The following is a 21,432-nucleotide window of genomic DNA, read 5'->3' as shown; positions in this document are numbered from 1 at the left end:
ATTAACAGACTGCTGTTAATGAGAGCACCAATCTCAGGCATGGCTGAGAAAACAACAAGAACTTGACATCAACCTCTTAGAAACTTTGTTCTCCAAAAATGAGAACTGAGGAGTTCAGAATGTATTATTTTGCGTGTGTTACATGTATAGTGTGCAGATTTACAGCCAGTGCCGGTACCTGCAGCACCAATATGGGCTACATCAGCTGTCTGTCATTACTCGTCACCTCTCCGCGTTTAAACATGAACATACATTTTACAATATAGATAATCAGAAAAATCTAAGGTGTTCAGGTATAATTAGGGTCAAAGGTCCCCTAAAACACCCTGTTCTTTGCATGCATTTCATCATATCATGTAAGAAAGGTTTAAAGTGTGTGTGGGATTACTTGAGTGAATGATTGATTACAAAAATGGATTCATAGTACGTCAGAGTGCAATTAACTAAACACACAACCTTGAGTAAATGCAGCATTTTGAGCCTCATATTTAAGATGTACAAAGACCCTAATTGCCTAAAAATATTTAGAAACCAAAAGGCTTTTCCTGGGTTTTCTTCAGAAGAACTATACAAAATGGTGTTACAGTGTGAAAGTGGGTCTTGCAGTGTTTTAGGGCAGCAGGATAAGTGGTTATCCCTCGGGTGGTGCTCTGTTGTAGACTACAGATTCTATGGAGCCTGGGCCGCTGAGTCAGCCTTCACAATTCTTTCAGGGGTAGCAGACTAATCTCCCAAGTACGTTCCTGTCAGCGGTCCAAGCATCTGTCGTTCTGCCTCTGGACGTCCCTACTTTCCAAACATCCCAGTCTCTTGTGCATCCTAAACCCATTTCTCTTGCTTAGTTTTGTGTGGTCTGTTTCTGTTTAATTGGTCTAACCTTATTTCATTCTAGTAACGTCCCAAAGCGCTTGATATATTGCTGTTTCTGATTAAAAAAGTAATTCATACTTGCATTTAATCTAGGGGATTATGGTCCTTTATAGGTAACAAACGTTTGCAGCCATGTTTTTTCATGATTTAGGATAGCTTTCAGTAACCCATTGGATTAGATTGCAAATGTGTTGTCACTAAGCTGTGAATAAGGCTGCTCGTGTTAGTTCCAACGGAGTAAACATTGTGGAGGTACAAGATGTTTACCCAGCAGTGAGGATCTGCTGGAGTTTGCGTTTATTTAATTTGATCCTGACTGCCAGACTGCAGCTGGCTAGCTAAGTGCTTTGCCATTAGGGCTCTGTTCTGTGTTTAATGCTGCTACAGTGCTGAGGCTTATGGGTAAAACGACAGGCTGCATACTGTCTGCTCTACAGCAAATGTTTACCATCTTGTGTGCTACCTTGAGAATAATCAAACAGCTCCTCTGTGGTCTTCTTAATTAAACTAATGGCTCCGGTAATTTGACCTCTGATTCCCTGTGTTCTCCATCTGCAGATTTATAATGAGAAGAAGAGCCAGTTTGAAATCAAGAGAAACAACCCCAAGGACTTGGTGGAGAAAGTGGCACGGGACATCTCCAAGCTGCTCAACAGTAAGAGGAAAGCCTTAGAGGTAAGAGGATGATGCATCTGTGTACAAACATGCACTATAAGAAATGTAAAACACAGCACACACACGACACATCATTACATTCTCTGTGCTCTGATTTTGTGCAATCTTTGAAAAAAATATTTGTAAAACTTTTTAAGAAGAATATTCTCTTTATGTCAGCTGAGATGGGTATCATCTTCAGTGAGAGACTCACACAACCACGATGCACAACAGAGCGCCACAGGAGGTTGTTCTTGCCTGTGGCCATCAAACTACAGTATATAACTCTTTACTCTCAGTGTTACATACTTGGAGTGTCAAACTGGTATCACAACATATATTTCCATATCATGTCTCTATGATCACATCTCGGTAATGTAGGTATTATGTGCAATAATCACGTAATCATAATCACAATCCAACGTCATTGTAGTCTGACATGTTTCAGCTATTTGTTTACTGCTGCCGCTTATGTTCACACTGTATTTTATTTATGTTCAGTAGGATTAGCGTTAGTGTAATCCTTTGTATAAAAAATAGTCTTTTTAAACTTTTTAACCTAATCTTACTTATGCTGTCTTTATATATTTGTATATAGTAATGATACATAGTAAAGAAAGAAGATATATATAGTAAAGAAAAAGAACAAACAAAAAGAACAAGGGTTTGAAACTAGGATACACAATTTTTAACACTAACTAACTAACAAATACTAAATTAAGTTAAGCTGGGGGTCAGGGTTGGGTGGGGGCAATAAAAAGTTATAAAAAAACAACAAAAACTTTAATGATGAAGTAGTTCAAAATAAAACAGAAAAAAGGTCTGCATGTAGTTTGCCATATACAGGCTGAGTTATTAGCAGCAGTTTTTTGGAAGGTTTCTGATGAAGGAAGGAGATCATGCTTATTCCTTTGTTTAGCTCTTGTAGAAAGCAGTGTACTATAACTTAATGTTAAAATACAATGATTATATCTTGTCATTGACAAAAATGGAGAATTGTTAAATGGAATTTACCAAGCAGGAGTTTTTTTTTTTTTTTTTTTTTAAGCTAGTTTAAGCAATGCATCGGAAGAGTGTTTATTTCAAAGGTCCTACATTTTTGAGTATTATTATTACCAGCGTTCTGCTCAGACAGCCCTTTGATTAGTTAAAAATTAGTTTCGCTCTCACAGTGGGGAACCTCTAACCCTTTAGAGAAGAAGAGAAGGGGAAGAAAAGATGAGTGACAAGGAGGGAAATGAGAAAAGTATACCCAATCAATTTTTAATTTTTAGAAGCCAGAGATAAAGAAAAGAAGCATTTGTATATTATATATCTGTATTTAATACCGGAAATATGGATTCTAAAATCAAAATGTTGCTCCCTTTTTAGTGGTCTGTCTTACTTGTTCAGATTATCTTCACACTTAATATGACAGGCGATGTTGAGAGCATATATTTGCAAAATTACCTGATAATAATTTGTATTTTTAAATCTGAATTTATTTTTGCCCCCATAATGGCAGTGAGGCACTCCTTTTAATCAGTTGAGCGATTCTCATCATCTCCACCCACATTCAATTTAATTCAATTTGATGCAATTCAATGCACATATACACATACAGCTGCACACACACTGATTCCTTTTTATCTCTGTGATCTTCTTTGTTGTGCATGAGCAACACACATACACTGAAATTGTTGAGGCTGTAATATGCTTTTAAGACATATAATGCAAACCTTGCCCTGCAGTCAGATTTGTATATTTTCTCTTTATCACACAGTACATACAAATTATAAAAGCATTCATGTCGCAAACATCTTTGGCTTACACTTCTGAACACTTATATCAGTGTATGCTGAGTACATGCAAGGCAGAATTTTAAATTCATTCGCAAAGCACCTTATTTAAAGGTTGAGGGCGACTGAGGGACTGTCCACTTCCCCCCTGTTTCTGCCTCGATATGGTCACTCAAGGCAAAAGCATTGACAGATTTTAACACAGTTGAAACCTTTTAAAGGGGCAGGAGTGTATATCTTTTAAGAGCATGAGGTCTTGTGGGATGAAGCTCATTCGTGCCAAGGAGCAGAAGTCTCTCTAAGGCACAGTTAATTCTACAGATTGGATCCTGAAAGGGGGAAAAGCGCTACTGTACATCTCCCGTGGTCATGTGCAGGATTGGATTTGGAAGGGCACTGACAATCCACCCACCCCCATTTTTTGGAAACACACGCATACACACACACACGCACACCACAACCAAACCCACCCTAACCTCCATGGGCCACACTGTCACCTCACATCCTGTCTGAGAGATTCACTCAGGAGGGAGGAAATGAGGTGAAAAAAGAGAAGGGCTGGAATGAGAATGTCTCCCTGGGGCGTGGAAAAATCAAGAAAATGATGTTCAGAAATTCATAGATTTAAAAATGAGCAGCAAGCGGGAGAGAAGGAAAGATGGAGCAGGGGGGGGTGAGTTAGCACTTGGAGGAGAGAAAGACTGGGGAAAGAATTGAAAGAAAAAAGCAGAGAAGAGAGGAAAAGAGCGATACAATTGCAAAAGAGAATGAGCAATGCAAAGACACAAAGTCATTATAGTATACAGTATAAACCTGAACAAAAAGTATGCAAGAAGTTAAAATGTTTAATTTAGGCAGATTTGGTTTGATTTTGTCTACTAAAACAAATAAATCAAGACTGTTGGCGAATATATTCATGTGGACTTATTATTCCTGCGGTGGGGGGGGAGTAAAAGCCATGTTTTAATACAGTCTGTAGATAAGAAGGTCTCAAACTCTGCTCAGCACAGTATTGACAGCGTTTTATATTCTGGCCCGTTTCTACCCCCTGTAATGGTTATTTAGTCCTGAATATTCCTTGCTACATAAAAAAGTGGAAATGTGTGTGTATGTGTGCAAAAATAAATTCTTCTTCTGCAACCTATTTAAAAAACTGCTCGGGGTGATTCGTTGTAATTCATGTTTATATTGGTAATGAAAAAATGCACAGTGACTCTAAATACTCAGTTACTGACATAAAGTGGGGAGGGACGCATTTCTTAACGCTCTGAATTTAGTTGCTTTAGCCTTAATTCCTAAATTAGCAACACATTTTAATCATTTAAATACTCTGCTTATTTGGAAAGGGGTGAAAAACCAAAATGCAGTTGGTGAGTTTTCCCTTGCTTACCTGCCCAAGCTCACAGTTTAGCTGGGGCCATTACTGCAAGATACAGTGTGGGCATGCAACAATTGGAAAAGACTGTTTCATGCCCCAAACTGTTTGTCTACTTCATTTAAGCTAAAATGTCATCATTAGACATAATTAATGCAGCAATGTGTGCTTGCGTTTATAAAACCAACATTGAAAAAGACTATAACTATAATATGAAAGTCTATAAAATATAATTCAAAGTGCAATGTACTAAAAGTTTCCCTTATCGAAACAAAATGGATGCTGCTTTAGCCTTCACGTTTCTTCTTTTCCTTCCCTTGTCTTAATCTCTTCCACTCTATGTCCTTGTCTGCTCTTTCTTTCTTGCCTCTGGCTCCAGCTGTCTTCTCAAACAGTGATCTGATTCTCAGGTCTATGCCAAAATTCAAATGTAACTCAAGCCCCGGTAGGCTGACAGGTTTGAATGTTGCCGCTGGACACGTCATATAAATCTTTGTTTTCTAGAGGCAGGTTGAAATACTGTATGACTCAGGAATGCTTCCTCTGATGTTCAACATTTTAGCTTATTTCAGTGAACCTGTGGGTTGCCGATGACAACTTTACTGGAGGGTTGATGAATTTAGGAAGTCGTTTAGTTACATACAGTAACTTATCACCAGGTTTTCTGTATGTTGATCTGTTCTGTTCTGTTCAAGTTCCATGATTACCCATCTCTTGTTTGAGGCACATTGTAAACAGACTATGAAGTCTTTTTAAGGAATTTTGCTAACCATTTTTACAGACCAAATAATAACCTAATGATTTCTGAGTTTGCTGAAAAAAACTTAAGTTGTTTGGTACTGATTACAGGAAAAATTGACACATTCTACCCAATGCTCGTTTTCAATCAATTTATTTCAATTCATTTCTAGTGTAATAGTTGTTTAGTCAGTCCACGGCAGGTCTGCTGAACATGCAAATCTCGGAAATTTGTATATAAGCAAGGATACAATTCAACGTATGTGGAGAATAACGTTTACGATAAATGCATAATAAATACACATTTTCTAAATATAACTGCAGTATTTTCCTTTTTTAGTAATATGTTTTTGGGTTGTCTGTCCATTCACCCATTCTTGTGAACATGATGTTTCAGGAACACCTTGAGGGAATTTCTTTAAATTTGGCACAAACGTCCATTTGGAATCAAGGAGAAACAGATTAGATTTAGGTGGTGAAAGGTCATTGTGACCTCATGTCCGTAGCAAAAGAAGAGGAAAATACAGGCAGAGGGCAGGGTCTGTGCAGATACAGACACCGCCGCACACTTCTAGTAGATCCTACGCAATGATTGAGAAGGGTTACTTTTTTTAGGAAAAGGCTACTTAGTATAGTTTTAAAATTCTTCAAAGTCTCACTAAATATGTTATACAAGTCTGTACAGACATGGACGTAAACTGCAACTTGACTGGTTGGCGGAGGTATACAACTATGAGGTGGAAATAACTGATCTGTAAAATTTTATTAAGTTTGTCTAAGAAGGGGACAGTGCAAACTAGTACATATTTATATTTATTTATTGTCATTTGAATATAATTGATATTAAAGCATTCTCAATTGTTGTCCCTTTAAACAAAACAAACTTCACTATGTAATACTAGTATCTAATAACTATTACTGTCTCATGCATGAGACAATAAATAATCCTAAATATTCTATATACTTGTCCCAACTATGTTATTTGATTATTTTAGGTCATATCAGTTGCATAGAGGTTACAATATGCGGTGCTTTGCTGGTAGCAGAGGCTATGTGAGTCTTTGTGTGCATGCACACATCATATGCACCAGTCTGCATGTGCTTCTTTGTACTTTGACTGTGTTTTCCTATGTGTCTGTGCTATCAGAGCAACAGGTTAACACCTGAGCGATGATACACAAGTGTCTGTCTGACAGGCTTTTTAAGCCTGAGCAGCCATAGAGAACACAGCCCTCTGCGTAACCTGTCATGTGAATAAAGCCAAACTGGTGTGATAGACCTCCCAGAATGATCTGAGCCCTTCCTGTGCTCCTCTTTGTAATGTTCCATATGATCGCCACAAAGGCCTGAGATCAGTTGGACCTCTCAGAACCATCTGGGGCTGCGCAACATCCTGTACGTTGTCAGTCAAAGCCAGGCAGAGCCGAGCTGTCAGTCAGGCCCCTTCTGGGATTTTCCCACCTCGGGGAGGGAAGATGAGGCTAGGAGCTACAGACAAGGATCATGTTACATTCCCATCAGCTGCTGCACAGCAAAACTAACATTGTCAAAGCTCTTAAGTTATGATTTCACAGAGGGAACTGGTGGAATAAAGAGGGGACAAAGGTTGGTTTAATCCAATTACACAGATCTCAATACTATTCCAATACCACTTAAAGGCTGAAGGATGGCTGCCTCTGGGCTGCTCCCTGCTTGATGGATGCACACCCAGCACACTACTAGGTGGCATATTGAGATGGTTGCAGGGTCAAACCATTGAGATGAAACAGGAAGGAGAAGGGACGAGGCCTGGTTGAATATTATTTCAATATTACAGCTAAGGAAATGTACTGACAAGTGAGTGAGAAAACACTGTTACACTGGAGGAGTTTGTATCCAGTCCAGCCGCTTCCCTGATGTATTGTGAAAACATGTCACAGCATTCAAACGTTTTTATCTTTTTTAATCTTGTCTCTCTTGACACAATATAGGTCAGACCATATATTTTCCCACATAATTTAATAACACCATCTTTTTATCTCTGTCTTTCTGTCCTTTTGTCTGTTTGTTTGATGCTTTTATTACCTTTTATGTATCACCATCTAGACCATTCATTGCATAAGTACCAAAAAAATTAAAATAATAATTTAGTGTGGAAATTCATTGTTGACCTCGGAAAAACCTCTGAACACCTATGACTTCAAAAAATTGAAAGATGCTACTACTGTATCAACTTTAGACAGTCAGGCTAGTTGTTTCTCCTTTTCCAGTCACGATGCTATGCCATGCCAATCTAAGGCTGCTGGCTGTGGATTCATTTGGAACGTACAGATATGAGAGTGGTATCAATCTTCTCATCAACCTCTTGGCAAAAAAGTAAATAAGTTATCTTTTGCAAAACTCAAGGTCCACTTTCTCTACTTTTTCAGGAACTTTCAACATCATCTCACTTTCCTCCTTAGCAGAGGGAGTTGCTTAGTTTTCATGGAGATACCTAACTGAGCTAGCTAACACTAGTACGTGGACCTTGAGTTAAGTTTGGTCAGATTTGTCGATTTAAAAAAATAATATTGGGGATTCTTCTGGTTCAGAACTTAATTTCTAAGTAGTGTGTTACATCACACAGTATGTGTCAAAAATAAAAAGTCAACTGGGCTTCTTGGAGATTTTTAAAACTACAAATGAACATGACAAGCAGGCTTGTTTTGATTGCAAAAGAACAAAAAGCAAATTGAAGGAAATGGTGGACTGTGGGCAGCTTCTCTTTTGGGAATGACGGAGATGTTCTGTGACTTTTGCAGTCATGCTGATAGTGATTGTGAGAGATGGCAGGAGGCCTAAGACCGGACACTGTGCAGGGACAGCAAAAGTGTGCTTGACAGAATTAATCAATCAGACTGCGTGGGCCTCCATCTCCTCCTGACTGTGGAAACCAAGACGACACAGCTGGGTCAGGGATGGGGAGGGACGGGCCGCTCTGAGTCATCTGTCATCACGTTACATCCATTTATAATTCACTGCGACACAGGCTGTTGTGCGTTGCACGCACAGCCAACAAACATAGTAAAAGTGTGAGCATGCACGTGTTGGCACCGGTGTGAACACTAAGATCTTCTAACTTAGCGACTTGTTCACTCTGTGCTCACCTGCACTATACAGACAATTTTATAGTGCTTAGAAAAATGTCTGAAATACTTGTGTTTCCACTAAAGAAATTGAGGAAATTATAGCAGACATTGAACAGTTATCCAACTGCAAAATTGTAGCAATAAGCTGTCGGTCATGCACCTACTTTGCTTCCTCATTACCTTGTCATTCTGACACTAGTAAGTGTTCTTGTAACTTAGCAAGCATTGGCCAAAGCAGTAAGCATTACATTTACTTCTTCTGAATAACCACCCCAAAGCTGAACCAGCTAACCTCCCGTTAACTCTGGGTGATTGTCAGAGCATACATAACCCTCACGAATTAGCTGTGTAGTGTGAACTTCTTTTGGATTTCACACACTGTTTCCACGAGGGGAATGCAGCTTTGATCACCTCTCTACTATCTATACTAATCTATCTAAATCTCTACTGTTGTGTTTTTTAATGATTAGTCATACTTGGTTCAGTTGTTGGTTAAAAACAACAACAACTACAATAACGCAACAGTTGTAATTATGGTCACTGCAGTAACACTGGGAGTGTAACCATCTCCTTGGACTGTGTGGTTGATGGCTTGAGTCGTCATCCCAGCAAGCTCTCAGACGCCTCAGTGACTGGCTTTAATTGAACAGGCATCCGGCACAAATTACCAATTTATAACCGCTAAATTCAGCCCTCAGTCTTTTAAAGGGCCACCAGCCCTAAAAATGATGTTCCCGCTATCGCATCACTGTGAAGCTGTTGTGATTAGTGAGGGCTGTCAGTCGGATCTGGATTGGCCCTCAGTGGCAGAGTGTACTTGAGCTGGAGGATTAGTAAAGTGAAGATGTCCTTTGTCTAATGTGGGGCTGGTTACTGATTTTTATAAGCTAACTGACGATTCCTTTCAGTCAGTTAGGCAGCGCTGCCCTGTGTTGTTTGTTGTCTACTGTGCCGGTAAATCGATAAATACTCTATAGTACACCCTTTAAAGGAGCTCTTCTGCCAAGCTTTCTAAATCACTTGAATATTAAGTTTCTGTATTTCCCAACAGCAGCGGTACAACAGCAGCTGGTGTGAACACAATGAGTTACACCACCAGCAGCAAGTGATTATATTCCTCCTGTTGGCGTGACGCAGTGACAAATGAAGGAGTTGTCTCTTTTTCAGAGGGGGCGAGATTTCCCTGCAGCCCCGCACCCCTCACACCTCATTCTGGGGCAACATTCAAGTTAATGTTTGCGGGAATATGTGTAAGTGTACGTGCTATGATCATAATTACCATTACTATTAAAGTAGTTTTGTAGAATAGAAGTTTATTTTATTCCAGGAATATGTGGATTCTATTATGATCATAAGCCCTCATCATAGCATTGAAACTTGATCCACACACTTACTATTAACCTCCCAGAGGCACGGAAAGCCACTCCGTACCAGCGAGCACCCCTCGATATGGCTTGTGTTCATTTAGGGAGCTTAATGAATTACAAGGGTTTCATAATGAGTGTGTCTGAGCAGTACTGTGGGGAGGTCAGATGGTTTGAATAACTAATGAACCCAATCAGCAGTCAGAACTTTAACATGTGTGAAACATTTTATATGCTGTTGCAGAAGACATAGCTACATAAAACAACCCCAGCCCTCCCACCACTACCACCACAGTGAGACTCTAACAAAGTAATTTGGTTTTTCATTTCCTATAGGTCTTTGGAGAGGCAGTTATAACTCTCAGGTCCCATCAGGGAAGTACAGGGAAAGTAGGCCGAGCTCTAGTTGGGTAAAAATAGAAAAGAAAACTCTACAACTTGGAGCATGCACTGATTGGCAAAAGCCAAATTTATGTCAGTGTAGTTCAGAGAGATTCCATTTGGTTCCTGAGGACATAACACCATTTGTGGTTAATTTTACGTATGCCTTTAGGCTTTCAAACTGATGTTTTGGCAATTCTTTCACAACTGCAAAATACATTAAAACATTCATTTGGATGACATATTGTGACAGAGGAAGATGTTTGATGCTTGAAATGTCTCTGCTGTGTTTTCAATACAGCTGATGATCATTGATGTGTGACAAACATAGCTTAAGGACTGTATTTTTTATTTCGTTTTTATATTGTGTCAGTCATAGCCTGCCTCTTTACTGTGTAAGCAAACAATACAAAGCAATTTCTAAATTGGATTGATCCCAGACTGAGAGTTGAGAACTACAGAAATTACAGTACAAGTTTGACTTCCCATTAGCATCCAGTTCATGTTTACTTCGTTCACCGGCTGATGGGAATGGTTGGTATTTGGTGATAACCAAGTATTGGACAAATCAAGATTTTGACGTGATGATACAAGAGATCATCAAAGGCATTACAGTTAGCCCATCTGGGAACAAGGCAGGGATCACTAAAGTCATTAGGGTTTGGCATCTGGGAACCCGGAATGTCTGTACAAAATTTCATCAGGTAGATTTTGAGATAGTTCATTGGATAAATTAGGTTGGACCTGCCAAGGGTGTTAGATAAAAAGTCAACTGATCACTTAAGCAGGCTTTATCCTATGGGGACCATGAATTCCAGGACAATCCATTCAATAATTGAGATATTTGACTCTGGACCAAAGTGGTGCACCAATCTACCGACAAATACTGCTATTCCTATGGTTGCATCTTTAGGGTAGCTGAAAATTTCTGTTTAACATTTATCTTCCCTAACCCAAGGACTTAACACACACACACACACACACACACACACACACGCACACACACACACACGGATACACTAGTTGGTCCACTTTTTTAGTGAGCTACACACTAATCGTGCATATGTACAGAGGTAGACACACTCCCAACACATGGATGTGTGCACGCACACATGCACTGAATCACACATCCCCTCCCATAATCTCCTCCCCAATCCCCTGGCCCCTGTCATTCAGATCTATGAACTTCCATTAGTAGCCATCTGTTACAACCTGCAGCAAAGCTATTAAGCCACACACACACACACACACACACACACACACACACACGGATACACTCACCTCACTCAACGTATGGCAGACTAACTTCTTCTAACCCTTGAGAGAATTTGCTAAAGCATTGCCTGTTTAACCTTCAAAGGAGAATCCACCTGTAAACTTACAACACCTGTGAATACCGTCACTATGCTGCTGCTACACACAACAGATGTGTCAGAAGGTCAGCAACCTTCATGCTCACACATACACACACACACACACATCAGACAGAGTGGGTGGTGATTACAAACACACGTAGGGATAGGTCACAGCTTTGTGTTGTTAAAAAAAATTGCAGTATCTCAAGATTATTCTATCTATAATCTTGGGTCATTCTATCACTCCCACTGATAAAAGGTCACAACATTCCACCCACTTTTCCTTTGCAGCATTTCACATTAGACAAAATGTCAGAACTTGATCTGCTTCATGGCAGTATGCTGCCTCCAGCACTTTTCTTCACATCGTCAATGCACACATTTATTTTAGCTCTGAATGTACAATTTCCACTTCTATTTGAATGCTCTGCTTCCCCTTTTTTTCCTAAACAAATGTCAGTGTACAGCAGAAGATTTGTATATTTTGTTGCCATGTTCCTGCCTCACACAAAGTCATTCATTTGAGTGACAATATGGGTTCCAGGCAGGAAGTGGGGGGGTTTGATTCAGCATCTAATTATCCAACTTCTTCTTGAAAGGAAGAAATGCGTTCTCTGTTTAAGCAACTTGTTCACGTAGCAATAGCATCTGCTTCACTCCTTCATTTCCCCGTCAGCGAGAGACAAATGAATAGAAATGACTGCTTTGTGCTTTTATGCAGAAGTCTCCCCAAGCTGCATAAAACATATATTTCTCCTATCCCATATGTGATTTTGTGTCTGCAGAGAGGGGAGAGAAAAGGAAAAGATAGAGACACTTGAATCAGGAATCGCTGTGCTAAAATGCAGAGGCTTTCTTTTTTTTCGATTGCGAGGCAGAACTCTTGTCTGTTTGTTGTTTTCTTTCCTAGAGGGTACAATTGAAAAAGATAATTTTTATGAAAGGGACTTTTGAAAAACGCCTCAGCAATCAAACACAAAATATATGTTATAGCGCTGTGTGGTGAAAAAAATTGAATAAGCACTGCTCAAAAATAGTGCCTTGTTCGGGTAACAAAGCGACACATCTGCTTTTCCAAGTAAGCCCCCTTTTGTAGAATGCCAGTTTTATTTTTATTTTTAATTTTTTTATTAAATATGTCATTATGGATCACTGTTCTAAGCAGGTCAAACTCATAACCCTCGGCCCTTCACCCTATCAGATCCCTCCACCTCCGCTGCCTCCTCTTCATCCAGACGATTATCCCCCAGCTCCCTCTTATCAGCATCATCAGCTGAGAGGCCATATAGGAAAATGGCTTCCATTGGAATAAAGTTGATGCGCAAACCTTCTGTGGATACAGATCACAGGGATTGAGAAACCTCCCGTTAATTCGGTGTTAAACACTGCGTAATTGCTTTAGTGGTTACTTGCATAAAAATCTATGTGACGATAAAATTGCACATTAGCCATTTTTTCATTTTATTTGGGTTCATTATTTGAAGTATTTTTTGCTGATTGATGTTGCAAATTTCTTTTTAAACTGGTCAAGAGTGGGAGGCCAGATGTGACTTTTGGACAAAGTACCTGTTGGTATTGAGGTAAATAATCTTTATCTGAATGCTTCTATAATATCCATAACCTGACTCTGACCCTGGAAAGCTGTGCTTTAATTCCACTGTGATGGAGAATCAGGTTCTGCTTGAGGGAGTCCCTTATTCTCATCTTTTTGGAATGGACAAGGCCAATAAGCGCTGGACGGAGCCCCAGTGCCACAGCAAAACAGCCTTGGGAAGGAACTTGTACGTTCAAAGGTTGTTTTAGTTCTGCAACAGAAAAGTCAAATGGGACAGATAGTCTAGCTAGCTGTCTGGATTTACCCTGCAGAGATCTGAGAAGCAGTTAACCATAAATTGACCAGAGTTTAAAAATTCCAACACAAAGAAAGAGTTAGCTAACGGACACCCGGCTGTAAAGAGTGAAACCTAATGGAATTGCTGGTATATATTATTTTATGTTTTGTCCACAGAAGTTACATTTGTCAAGTTATTCTGTTTCTATTGCGGAGAATAAGGTCAATTTTATTTAATTGAGGTCAAAGGCTTTTGAACACAACAGAGAAACCTGCATCTTGATTAAACAAATTCATGCATTACCTTATTGTGCACATAAGGTGCGCCCACCAAGGCTATTGTATAAATTTGCAATATAGGACTGCGGGAAAGGAAAAGTTTGACTGCATGTGAAAGACAAAAAGGGATGAGTTGAATGGCTATGAGAGGTCGTGTTGCTCACAGGAGGAATGATATTTGTTTCTTTCTGCCTGGGCTTCTGTGGACTCAGTTTAAACATTCTCATCATGGTTAATGTACACAATCCCCACCACTTGTCCCCACAGAGTAAGGACACACAAAGAGAGGCCAAGGGAAGCAGAGGTCGGCTTGCCTTTTTATTTTGCTCTTCCATCAGAGCAAGCAGTTAATCTTTGCTCGGCCCCAACTTATCTGGGCGCCTGCCACCCTTGCCCCTACCCAGGGAGAAAGGCGTCACACGCCTCAGCCCTCTCTCCTCCTCCTCCCTCCCTTTGCCTTCCCCTATGCTCATTTCTCCTTGGCTGAGTGGAGGAGGTGGCTGCAGATGGATTTATTCTCCCTTTTACCATTTCTCCTTTGCATTCATTTGCAGAGCACTGTCACTTCTCTTCTGTTGGGTTTGTTTCTTAAGTGGAAGCTGTTCAGAGTCTGTCTCAACTTGTTGCATCATCTCATATCAGTTGTGGTATTGGCCTGCAATAGTCATGCAAAGAACAAACAGGGCTTATATTGGTGTTAGAGCACATTTACCCTAACCTAGAGCCCCCGTTGTGGCACTGTGATTATTTTTATTATCAATGAATCTGCTTATTATTTTTTATTTTACAATTAGTCGATAAGTCATTCTGTAGATAAAATGTCACATAGCATGTGACATCAGATGTCTTGTTTTTTCCTGACCATTATGCCAGAAACCAGATATTATGTTCACAATGATATAAAACAGAAAAGCAGCAAATCCTCACATTGGAGAAGCTGGTACCAGATCAAGTTTGTAATTTTATTCTTGAATAAATTACTTTTAATTATAAAAAGTTGTTGACTGGATTAATCGATTAATTAATTTATCATTAATAGTAACTATACCCCACCCAAAAACCTTGTGTAGTGTTTTACCTGGAAATACGTCACATTACGGAAGACAAAGAAACTCTTAACTGCTGTTTCACTGTGACTTCAAGGATTGTTTTTCCAAATCCCCAAACTCTCAAAACATTTTGAAAACCTGTTCGAACCTTACATGTTCATCAATATCTTTTTTTATTAAATGAAACACTAAAATGATTTTAGTCTCGTGTGTACCCTCAAGTTATCAGGAGGAGTTGAATTCTTGCCGTCAATCTCTGGTATACTTGCCCTGCAGTCCTCCTCCTCCTCATTTCGTCATCCGTGATTCCTGCCCTACTGTCTTGAGCTTTGACAGCCTGTCATCATATAATGACCTAACACGTTGTATGATTGGCAGGTGTTTTTCCTTACAGGCCAATGAAGTAGGGGCTTGGAGATGTGGTTTGATGCACAGTTACCTTGTTTTTTTCGCTGACTGGCAGGTGGCTCCCCAGACTATACAGACAGGAGGCCTGTTTGTTTGTTTATCACCCATTTAATTCATCCTGTGTTTGAAAAGCTATACGGTAGCTGTCGGCTAAAGCTTTGGCTCGTTCAAGGCAGTGACCAGGGGGATGGGACATTGCCTTTCTCTGCCAAATGAGTGACAGGGGAAAGGCATTGCAATGGGAAAATAAGGTAAGGGAAAATGGGAGTTTGCCTGGAGGCAGCGGTGGAGAGAGTGGATACTGAAGGGAGCGTTGAGGGGACAGGGCGGAGGGGAGAAACAGTCAAGGAGAATCTGAAACATTGACCTTGGAAAACCATCTCTACAATTCTAATTATCTCACTCTGTCCCCCTTTTTACCTTCTTGCCTCTTTTACTGTCTCTCTCTCTCCCATCATGTCTCTCTTTCTCTCTCTCTTTTTCATGTGTGTCCTTTGCTCCTGTAATCTTTGCGACCTCAGATAAAAGCAGCCCGGCTCTTTTTCTTCTCTTTGATACTCATTAATCCTGATCATTGATTACAAACTTACAAGCTCAGGTTCAGCTTATCACAATAAACCTCTACCATTTGACCCCCCCCCCCTTCCTATACTGTATGGTTTATAATACTGTCCACCCAGAATATCCAATTGGCGGCCTGCAGGCCCCATCCAGCCCAGAAGCCAACCTTCAAGGGGCTCAGCAGAATCAGATAAGACAATATTGGCTATTCTTTATTGTTTATAATAGATTCAGTGTGTTTTCTTGCCAGATTCCTTTGCAGCGCACAGGGAAAATGGACCAGATGGCAAAATATCGCTACAGATCGTGAGCCGGCTGGGGAGCTCCTCGCCGTGTCAATTGTACAGACAGACAGGACTGTCTGTCTGAACAATTGGTTAAAATGGGCACCGAAAGGAAGTGGGCAGCTTCCGCCTCTTCTGCGTCTGACCCTCCACTATATTTTTAAGAAATAGCCTAGGATCACTGTAGTTTGTGATTGTGTTTTTTAAATTATTCACTGACCAAAATTATAAATGCAACACTTTTGTTTTGTCCCCATTTTTCATGAGCTGAACTTTTTCTATGTACACAAAAGGCATATTTCTCTCAATTATTGTTCACAGACTAAATGTGTGACAGTGCAGATCCACCTGACTTCTGTCACACCACACTCCACTTTATTCCTATGGGTGACCTCAAGCGACTTTAACGCGCCCGCAAAGCATCGTGGGAAGGCGTCAAAAAAACTGGCTGTTGCCCATCTTTATGCATATGAATCCATTGAACGTGACACGACTATCCAATAAAAGTAGACGTAAATCTTTCAAACTGACCTTTGTTGATCTGAAATGAAGACAGATTCAGCAACTGCATGGCCTATTTCTCGCTTAAAATGTTTTCAGAAAAGTTTTGATTAAATATTTTCGTAAAATACAGGATTGTATTACGAACAAGCCGCCATTACTGTCGTTTTGAAATTTGGGCGTAGCCAGACCCAAGTGATGCGTTTGTCCAATCAGCTGCCGGCCAAGGGGCGTGGAGCATTAACCATGGATGTATTATATCGCGACACCAGGCTTCAGTTGTCACAAACATGGATCTGCACTGGAAGTGAGGACTTTGCCGAGAAAGTCCATCCACCGCACAGGTGTGGCATATCAAGATGCTGATTAGACATCATGATTATTGCACAGGTGTGCCTTAGGTTGGCCACCATAAAAAGCCACTCTAAAATATGCAGTTATACTGGGTTTACGGTGTCTCTTTTTAGGAGAATATGGGCTTTAAAAATATATTGAGCCAATCTTTTATTTAATTTTCATTGGAAAAAGTGCTGATGAGTCCAATATTGTTTACCAGCTTTGAGTCGTTCCTGGAGTCCACGTCTCAGGCTGCAGCTACAAATATTCACCAATCAGAGCAGAGAGCGTAGAAGCTTCTTTGTGATGAGGTGAAACACAGGGGATCCCAAAAAGTCCGGAAAGCACTAGCTGCTGTTCGTAAAGTTTAATTCCTTTGAGTGCAGGAAAACAACCTAGATGAGCATATCAACATTTTTACCACCTCCTATCTTCTCTCATCTCAAATATGGTGACTAGGCAGCAGAGCCCAACCGCGGGCAGGCCGATATTATCGGCCGATATTATCGGCCGATTTTGGACATTTCCCGATTTATCGATATCAACATTTATAATGGAGTTTTTTTTTTATCAGAACTTTAATTTATTTTGATGTTCCTTTGTTCTATTGTGACAATAAAACAAATTATTATCATATTGTTGTAATCAGAACTCATAAATAACTACAAATAACTAATGTTAGGGAAATCTGTTTATATTTTGTTACGTGTTTCTGGATTTTTTTGTTTTAACATACATATCAGATTTTTAAATATCCAAATATTCATATCGGGATCGGCCGTAAAAATCCTTAATCGGTCGGGCTATACTAGACAGGAAGAAGAGTCCTTTTTTTAAAGAGAGATTTCGTGAGAAAATCAAACTGTAACTGTAAAAGTCATAAACACTCAGTATATTTCCCTTACAAAGTAATTCCTTGTTGTCATGTTACATCTGACAACACTTGGAATATTTAAGTTATACCTCACACACACACAGACACAGACACACACACACACACACACACACACACACTGCACACAGGTGATCCAGTTAAAAGGTTTAATCTGATACTGTAATCGTCTATATGAATAATAATGACATATTTTAGAGCCGTGGTTTATTCTGCTTTGAAACCTCGCTTGCTGCACTACAATTTGAGATGACGCCGTAGAGCTACGTCTTAAGGGCAGCCACGGGAAAGTATGCTAAGTAAAGGCGGAGGAGTACATCTATTCATTTAAACTGGTGCTAATGGCAGACTATTTAAAAGTCAATTAATTGCTAGGGGCCATATGCACAGTGGCAGTTAATGCTGTCACAACGCTGAGTAGTAATTGGGTGTGTTGATGGTATGTGCTGGTGTGTGTTCCTTGTGTCTGACGCTGAGTGGCCGCCTACTGGACCTCCAGAACCTCTCAACAAAAGGACTGTCTGTTGCTGGCAAATGATAGTTGCCATGAAGCAAAGCATCATGGGGGAGCAGCATGATAGCCGGGATTCAGTTTGTACTGTAGTTTGTGGAGATGCATCCACTGTGTTTGTTTTCAATTTTCAATAGTATTCACTGTTTTCTCTTTACTTTGCACCATTATTTCTGAAATCTGCTTCAGAATCTATCACTCTTCCATATCCCTTTTCTTTCAGTTCGACATCACTACCTCCATCACTAGTCTCACCTTTTCATCCTCGTTCTCACTTTATCATCCTACTCTGTACTGAGAGAGAGATGGGGGGTTGGGGGGGCTGAGATCGATGATGGGCATGTGCACACAGAGACCAGCAGCTGGCTGAATCGGAGTGATCGATCAGGCACAGAGCATTTGCTCTGCCAGACTGCCTGGCCTTTGTGGATGGAGATTATTTCTAAATTATTACAGGAGGCAGATGCTTGTCAGAAGATGCTCTCTGTCAAGGTTAGACTGTTTCAGCGCTGCCTAGCTCCCTCCTTCTCCCTCTGTCACACTTTTGCTTTCTTCATCTTCCTAACTTCATCTTCTATCCCTCCCTTTTATCTTTTCACCATTTCTTTCTATCCCGTAAGGGTTTTTCTGTAATTTAACATTTTCCACATAGCTCTTTTATACCATGTAGCTGTCTTTTTGGCAGCATGTTGTTTCACTAGCAGCAGATTGGTTTAGCACATTAGATAAAAGGCACACAGCGCATACCACTCAGGTAATGAGAAACTGAAAATGCCATCTAGTTAAATGGACTTTATACGCACAGACAGAACGGGCTGCACAGTATAATCTACTAATGTTGGTGTATAATAATACTAAATTAAGCAGGGGGCTGCTGTGTGTTTGAAGCCCTCTCGAATATGAGTTTGTTCCTTTTTGGAACTATATAAGGTATTTTCATTATCTGCCCTTCAACAATGCTAAATGCCTAAATTCTTTAAAAATAACTGTATGTTGAAGGCTTTTGTGCATCTTTGTGCTGGGTCAGTGCCATATTTGTGCTTCTGAGTCTGAACATATGTGCATTAGTTTAAAATTGATAATTTGAGTCTAAGACGCCGTGAATGTGTGTATTTTCACCCTTGTTAGGCTGATTACACTTGGGAACAGCCTTGTACGCCATGGGCTCTACCTCTGTCTCATTCATTTATTCTGACCACTGCTTTATTCTCATGGTCAGCATCAATTAGCCCAATGCTTTTCTCTCACATGACATATCACTATCACTGTGTAGTAAATGTCTCCTCTACAATTCTCAGTACAAATTAAAGTGTTTCTTTAAAGGGGCTGTAGGGGCTGGGATTAGCTCGACGAGGCTCTCACGGACCGTTCCCCATCACGTCAAACGCCAACACTTTGTCCGACCCTTATTTGTTTTATCCATGTTCAGGTGAACACATACATTTTATGTTTCCAATAGAGGAAAGGATTTAGCCGAGGTTAGCAGTAATTGTGTGACCGGTAGGCAGGGCAAGGCAACTGCTAATTTTACTCTATGCTCCGATCGCCAACAGCTGTCTCCTCTAACCGCATCCGTTGTCTCTCAATCATTTGACAACTCAATCGCTACGCACTGAGCTACTGCATTCCTTAAAGGAGCTTAGCTACTCCTTTAACATGACACTGGCCCGCCAGAACCTGTGTATAAAAAAAAATCTTATTTTAAGGTATTTCATTTTGATCAAGGTCTTTTTGTACGCATATTTCAAATATGCATTTAAACAGATTGAAACATTAAGTATGCTACTTAATGCAACAGTGGGCAGGGGAAACAGCTTCTCTTAAATGTGAAGATATGCTCTTCAACAGCCCTACAGTAAATAGTCCTTTTTTACATGGTTTCCCTTGTTAGCTAGCAAGACAGTCACCAATACACATCCATGTGTCAGCCAGATTGTGTTTCTGGCAATTTACAATAGCCATATGTAGCTTCACTGAGTGATGACAAGCCTTTTGACATGCTGTGTAAAGTTTCTGCCCCATTTTTCTATTTGTTAACTAAGCAAGTTGTTAACTTACCACTAACTCCGTTAACTTAATATTGTCTTTCAACATTGTGGACGTTGTTCTTTGCTGTGCTAGGCTTAACACACCCGGGACCAACAGTATCTCGATAAAGAAGTTAAAATTGAGTATCTCGTTCGACTCTTGCTAAATGGCTGAAAAGTGGCTGTGGTTGTTACAGACGTAAAGAATAGTACAGTAACAGGTGGTTTTTGGACGGGGCTTTGAACTCAAGATGACATTTCACCAATAAAATACAACATCACACACAGTATTGCCAGTCACTCTAGTGAATTATCAGCTCAGAAAATAGAGCACTCTCAATCCACATCTGACAGACATGAAAAGAAAAGCCGTGGGATTATTTTCTTAGACAGGACAGGGAGGGTGCAAATCAGCATCACCAGCATCTAAAATGAAAAAGATGGATTGAGTTAAAATTTTGCACACAGTCATGTGGGATGGGATTATTTATTATTTTGCCATTTTATTGTGTATTCAGATGTGGATATGTTTATAAATTGGAGGTCCTACATTTTGGTACCACCACTTTCAGCACTTGTGAATGCTGAGCATCATCCCCTTGTTGAATATTCAGTGAATCATCTCTCGGTGGCAGAGGAGTATAGACTGTATCAGGACGAGCTACAGCAGAGTGATCAAACATTTACATTGTTAGCCAGATGTTGTTTGCATGAATATATGAAACCTGCTAGCAAGCTAGCTGTCCTCCATACAGTGAAAAAGTCAGAAGACATATTGACATAAATGTGTGACAGATTATCATTTGAAGTGTCATCATACTGTATGTGCTACTATAGATTCATTTATCCAATAAAAAAAATTTCTAATGGAAATTAGAAGAAATTAGATTAGATTTACAAACACAACATATCTAAGCGTGAATAGTTCTGCAAGAATTTGAAAAGCAGCTACAAGCTGATGATAAAGTGGTGAATTGTGTGTGCACAAATACTGTAAGACCAGGGACTAGTGATTACAGACACCCCATCATATATCTCCACACTACACTGTTGGTATTTAAATGCCAGTACACTTAGCTTTATTTCTCTCTAGTAAAAAATGATCTGCTGGGAGAGATAGACAGTGTGGTG

At 40.0% G+C, this 21,432-nt stretch overlaps 1 protein-coding gene and 1 long non-coding RNA gene across 5 annotated transcripts in view; both read left to right on the top strand.

The window, feature by feature from the left end:
* Positions 1-21,432, top strand: part of cacna2d2a (calcium channel, voltage-dependent, alpha 2/delta subunit 2a) — a 162,380-nt gene that overhangs the window by 39,434 nt on the left and 101,514 nt on the right. For all 4 annotated transcript variants that reach the window (XR_004656261.1, XM_034868796.1, XM_034868795.1 and 1 more), the window contains exon 3: positions 1,429-1,545. Coding sequence is in view for 3 of the 4 variants with exons in the window: in XM_034868796.1 (XP_034724687.1) it covers positions 1,429-1,545 (117 nt within the window). In the remaining variant the exon portion in view is untranslated. The remainder of the gene's footprint in view (positions 1-1,428; positions 1,546-21,432) is intronic.
* The window catches only part of LOC117943014, a 10,824-nt gene continuing 5,762 nt past the window's right edge, over positions 16,371-21,432 (top strand). The window contains exons 1-2 of the long non-coding RNA XR_004656270.1: positions 16,371-16,700; positions 17,158-17,160. This is a non-coding gene — a long non-coding RNA (uncharacterized LOC117943014). The remainder of the gene's footprint in view (positions 16,701-17,157; positions 17,161-21,432) is intronic.

Source organism: Etheostoma cragini, chromosome 4 (assembly GCF_013103735.1).
Source record: "Etheostoma cragini isolate CJK2018 chromosome 4, CSU_Ecrag_1.0, whole genome shotgun sequence".
Taxonomy (NCBI): domain Eukaryota; kingdom Metazoa; phylum Chordata; class Actinopteri; order Perciformes; family Percidae; genus Etheostoma; species Etheostoma cragini.
This window is presented reverse-complemented; position numbering and strand designations above follow the sequence as displayed.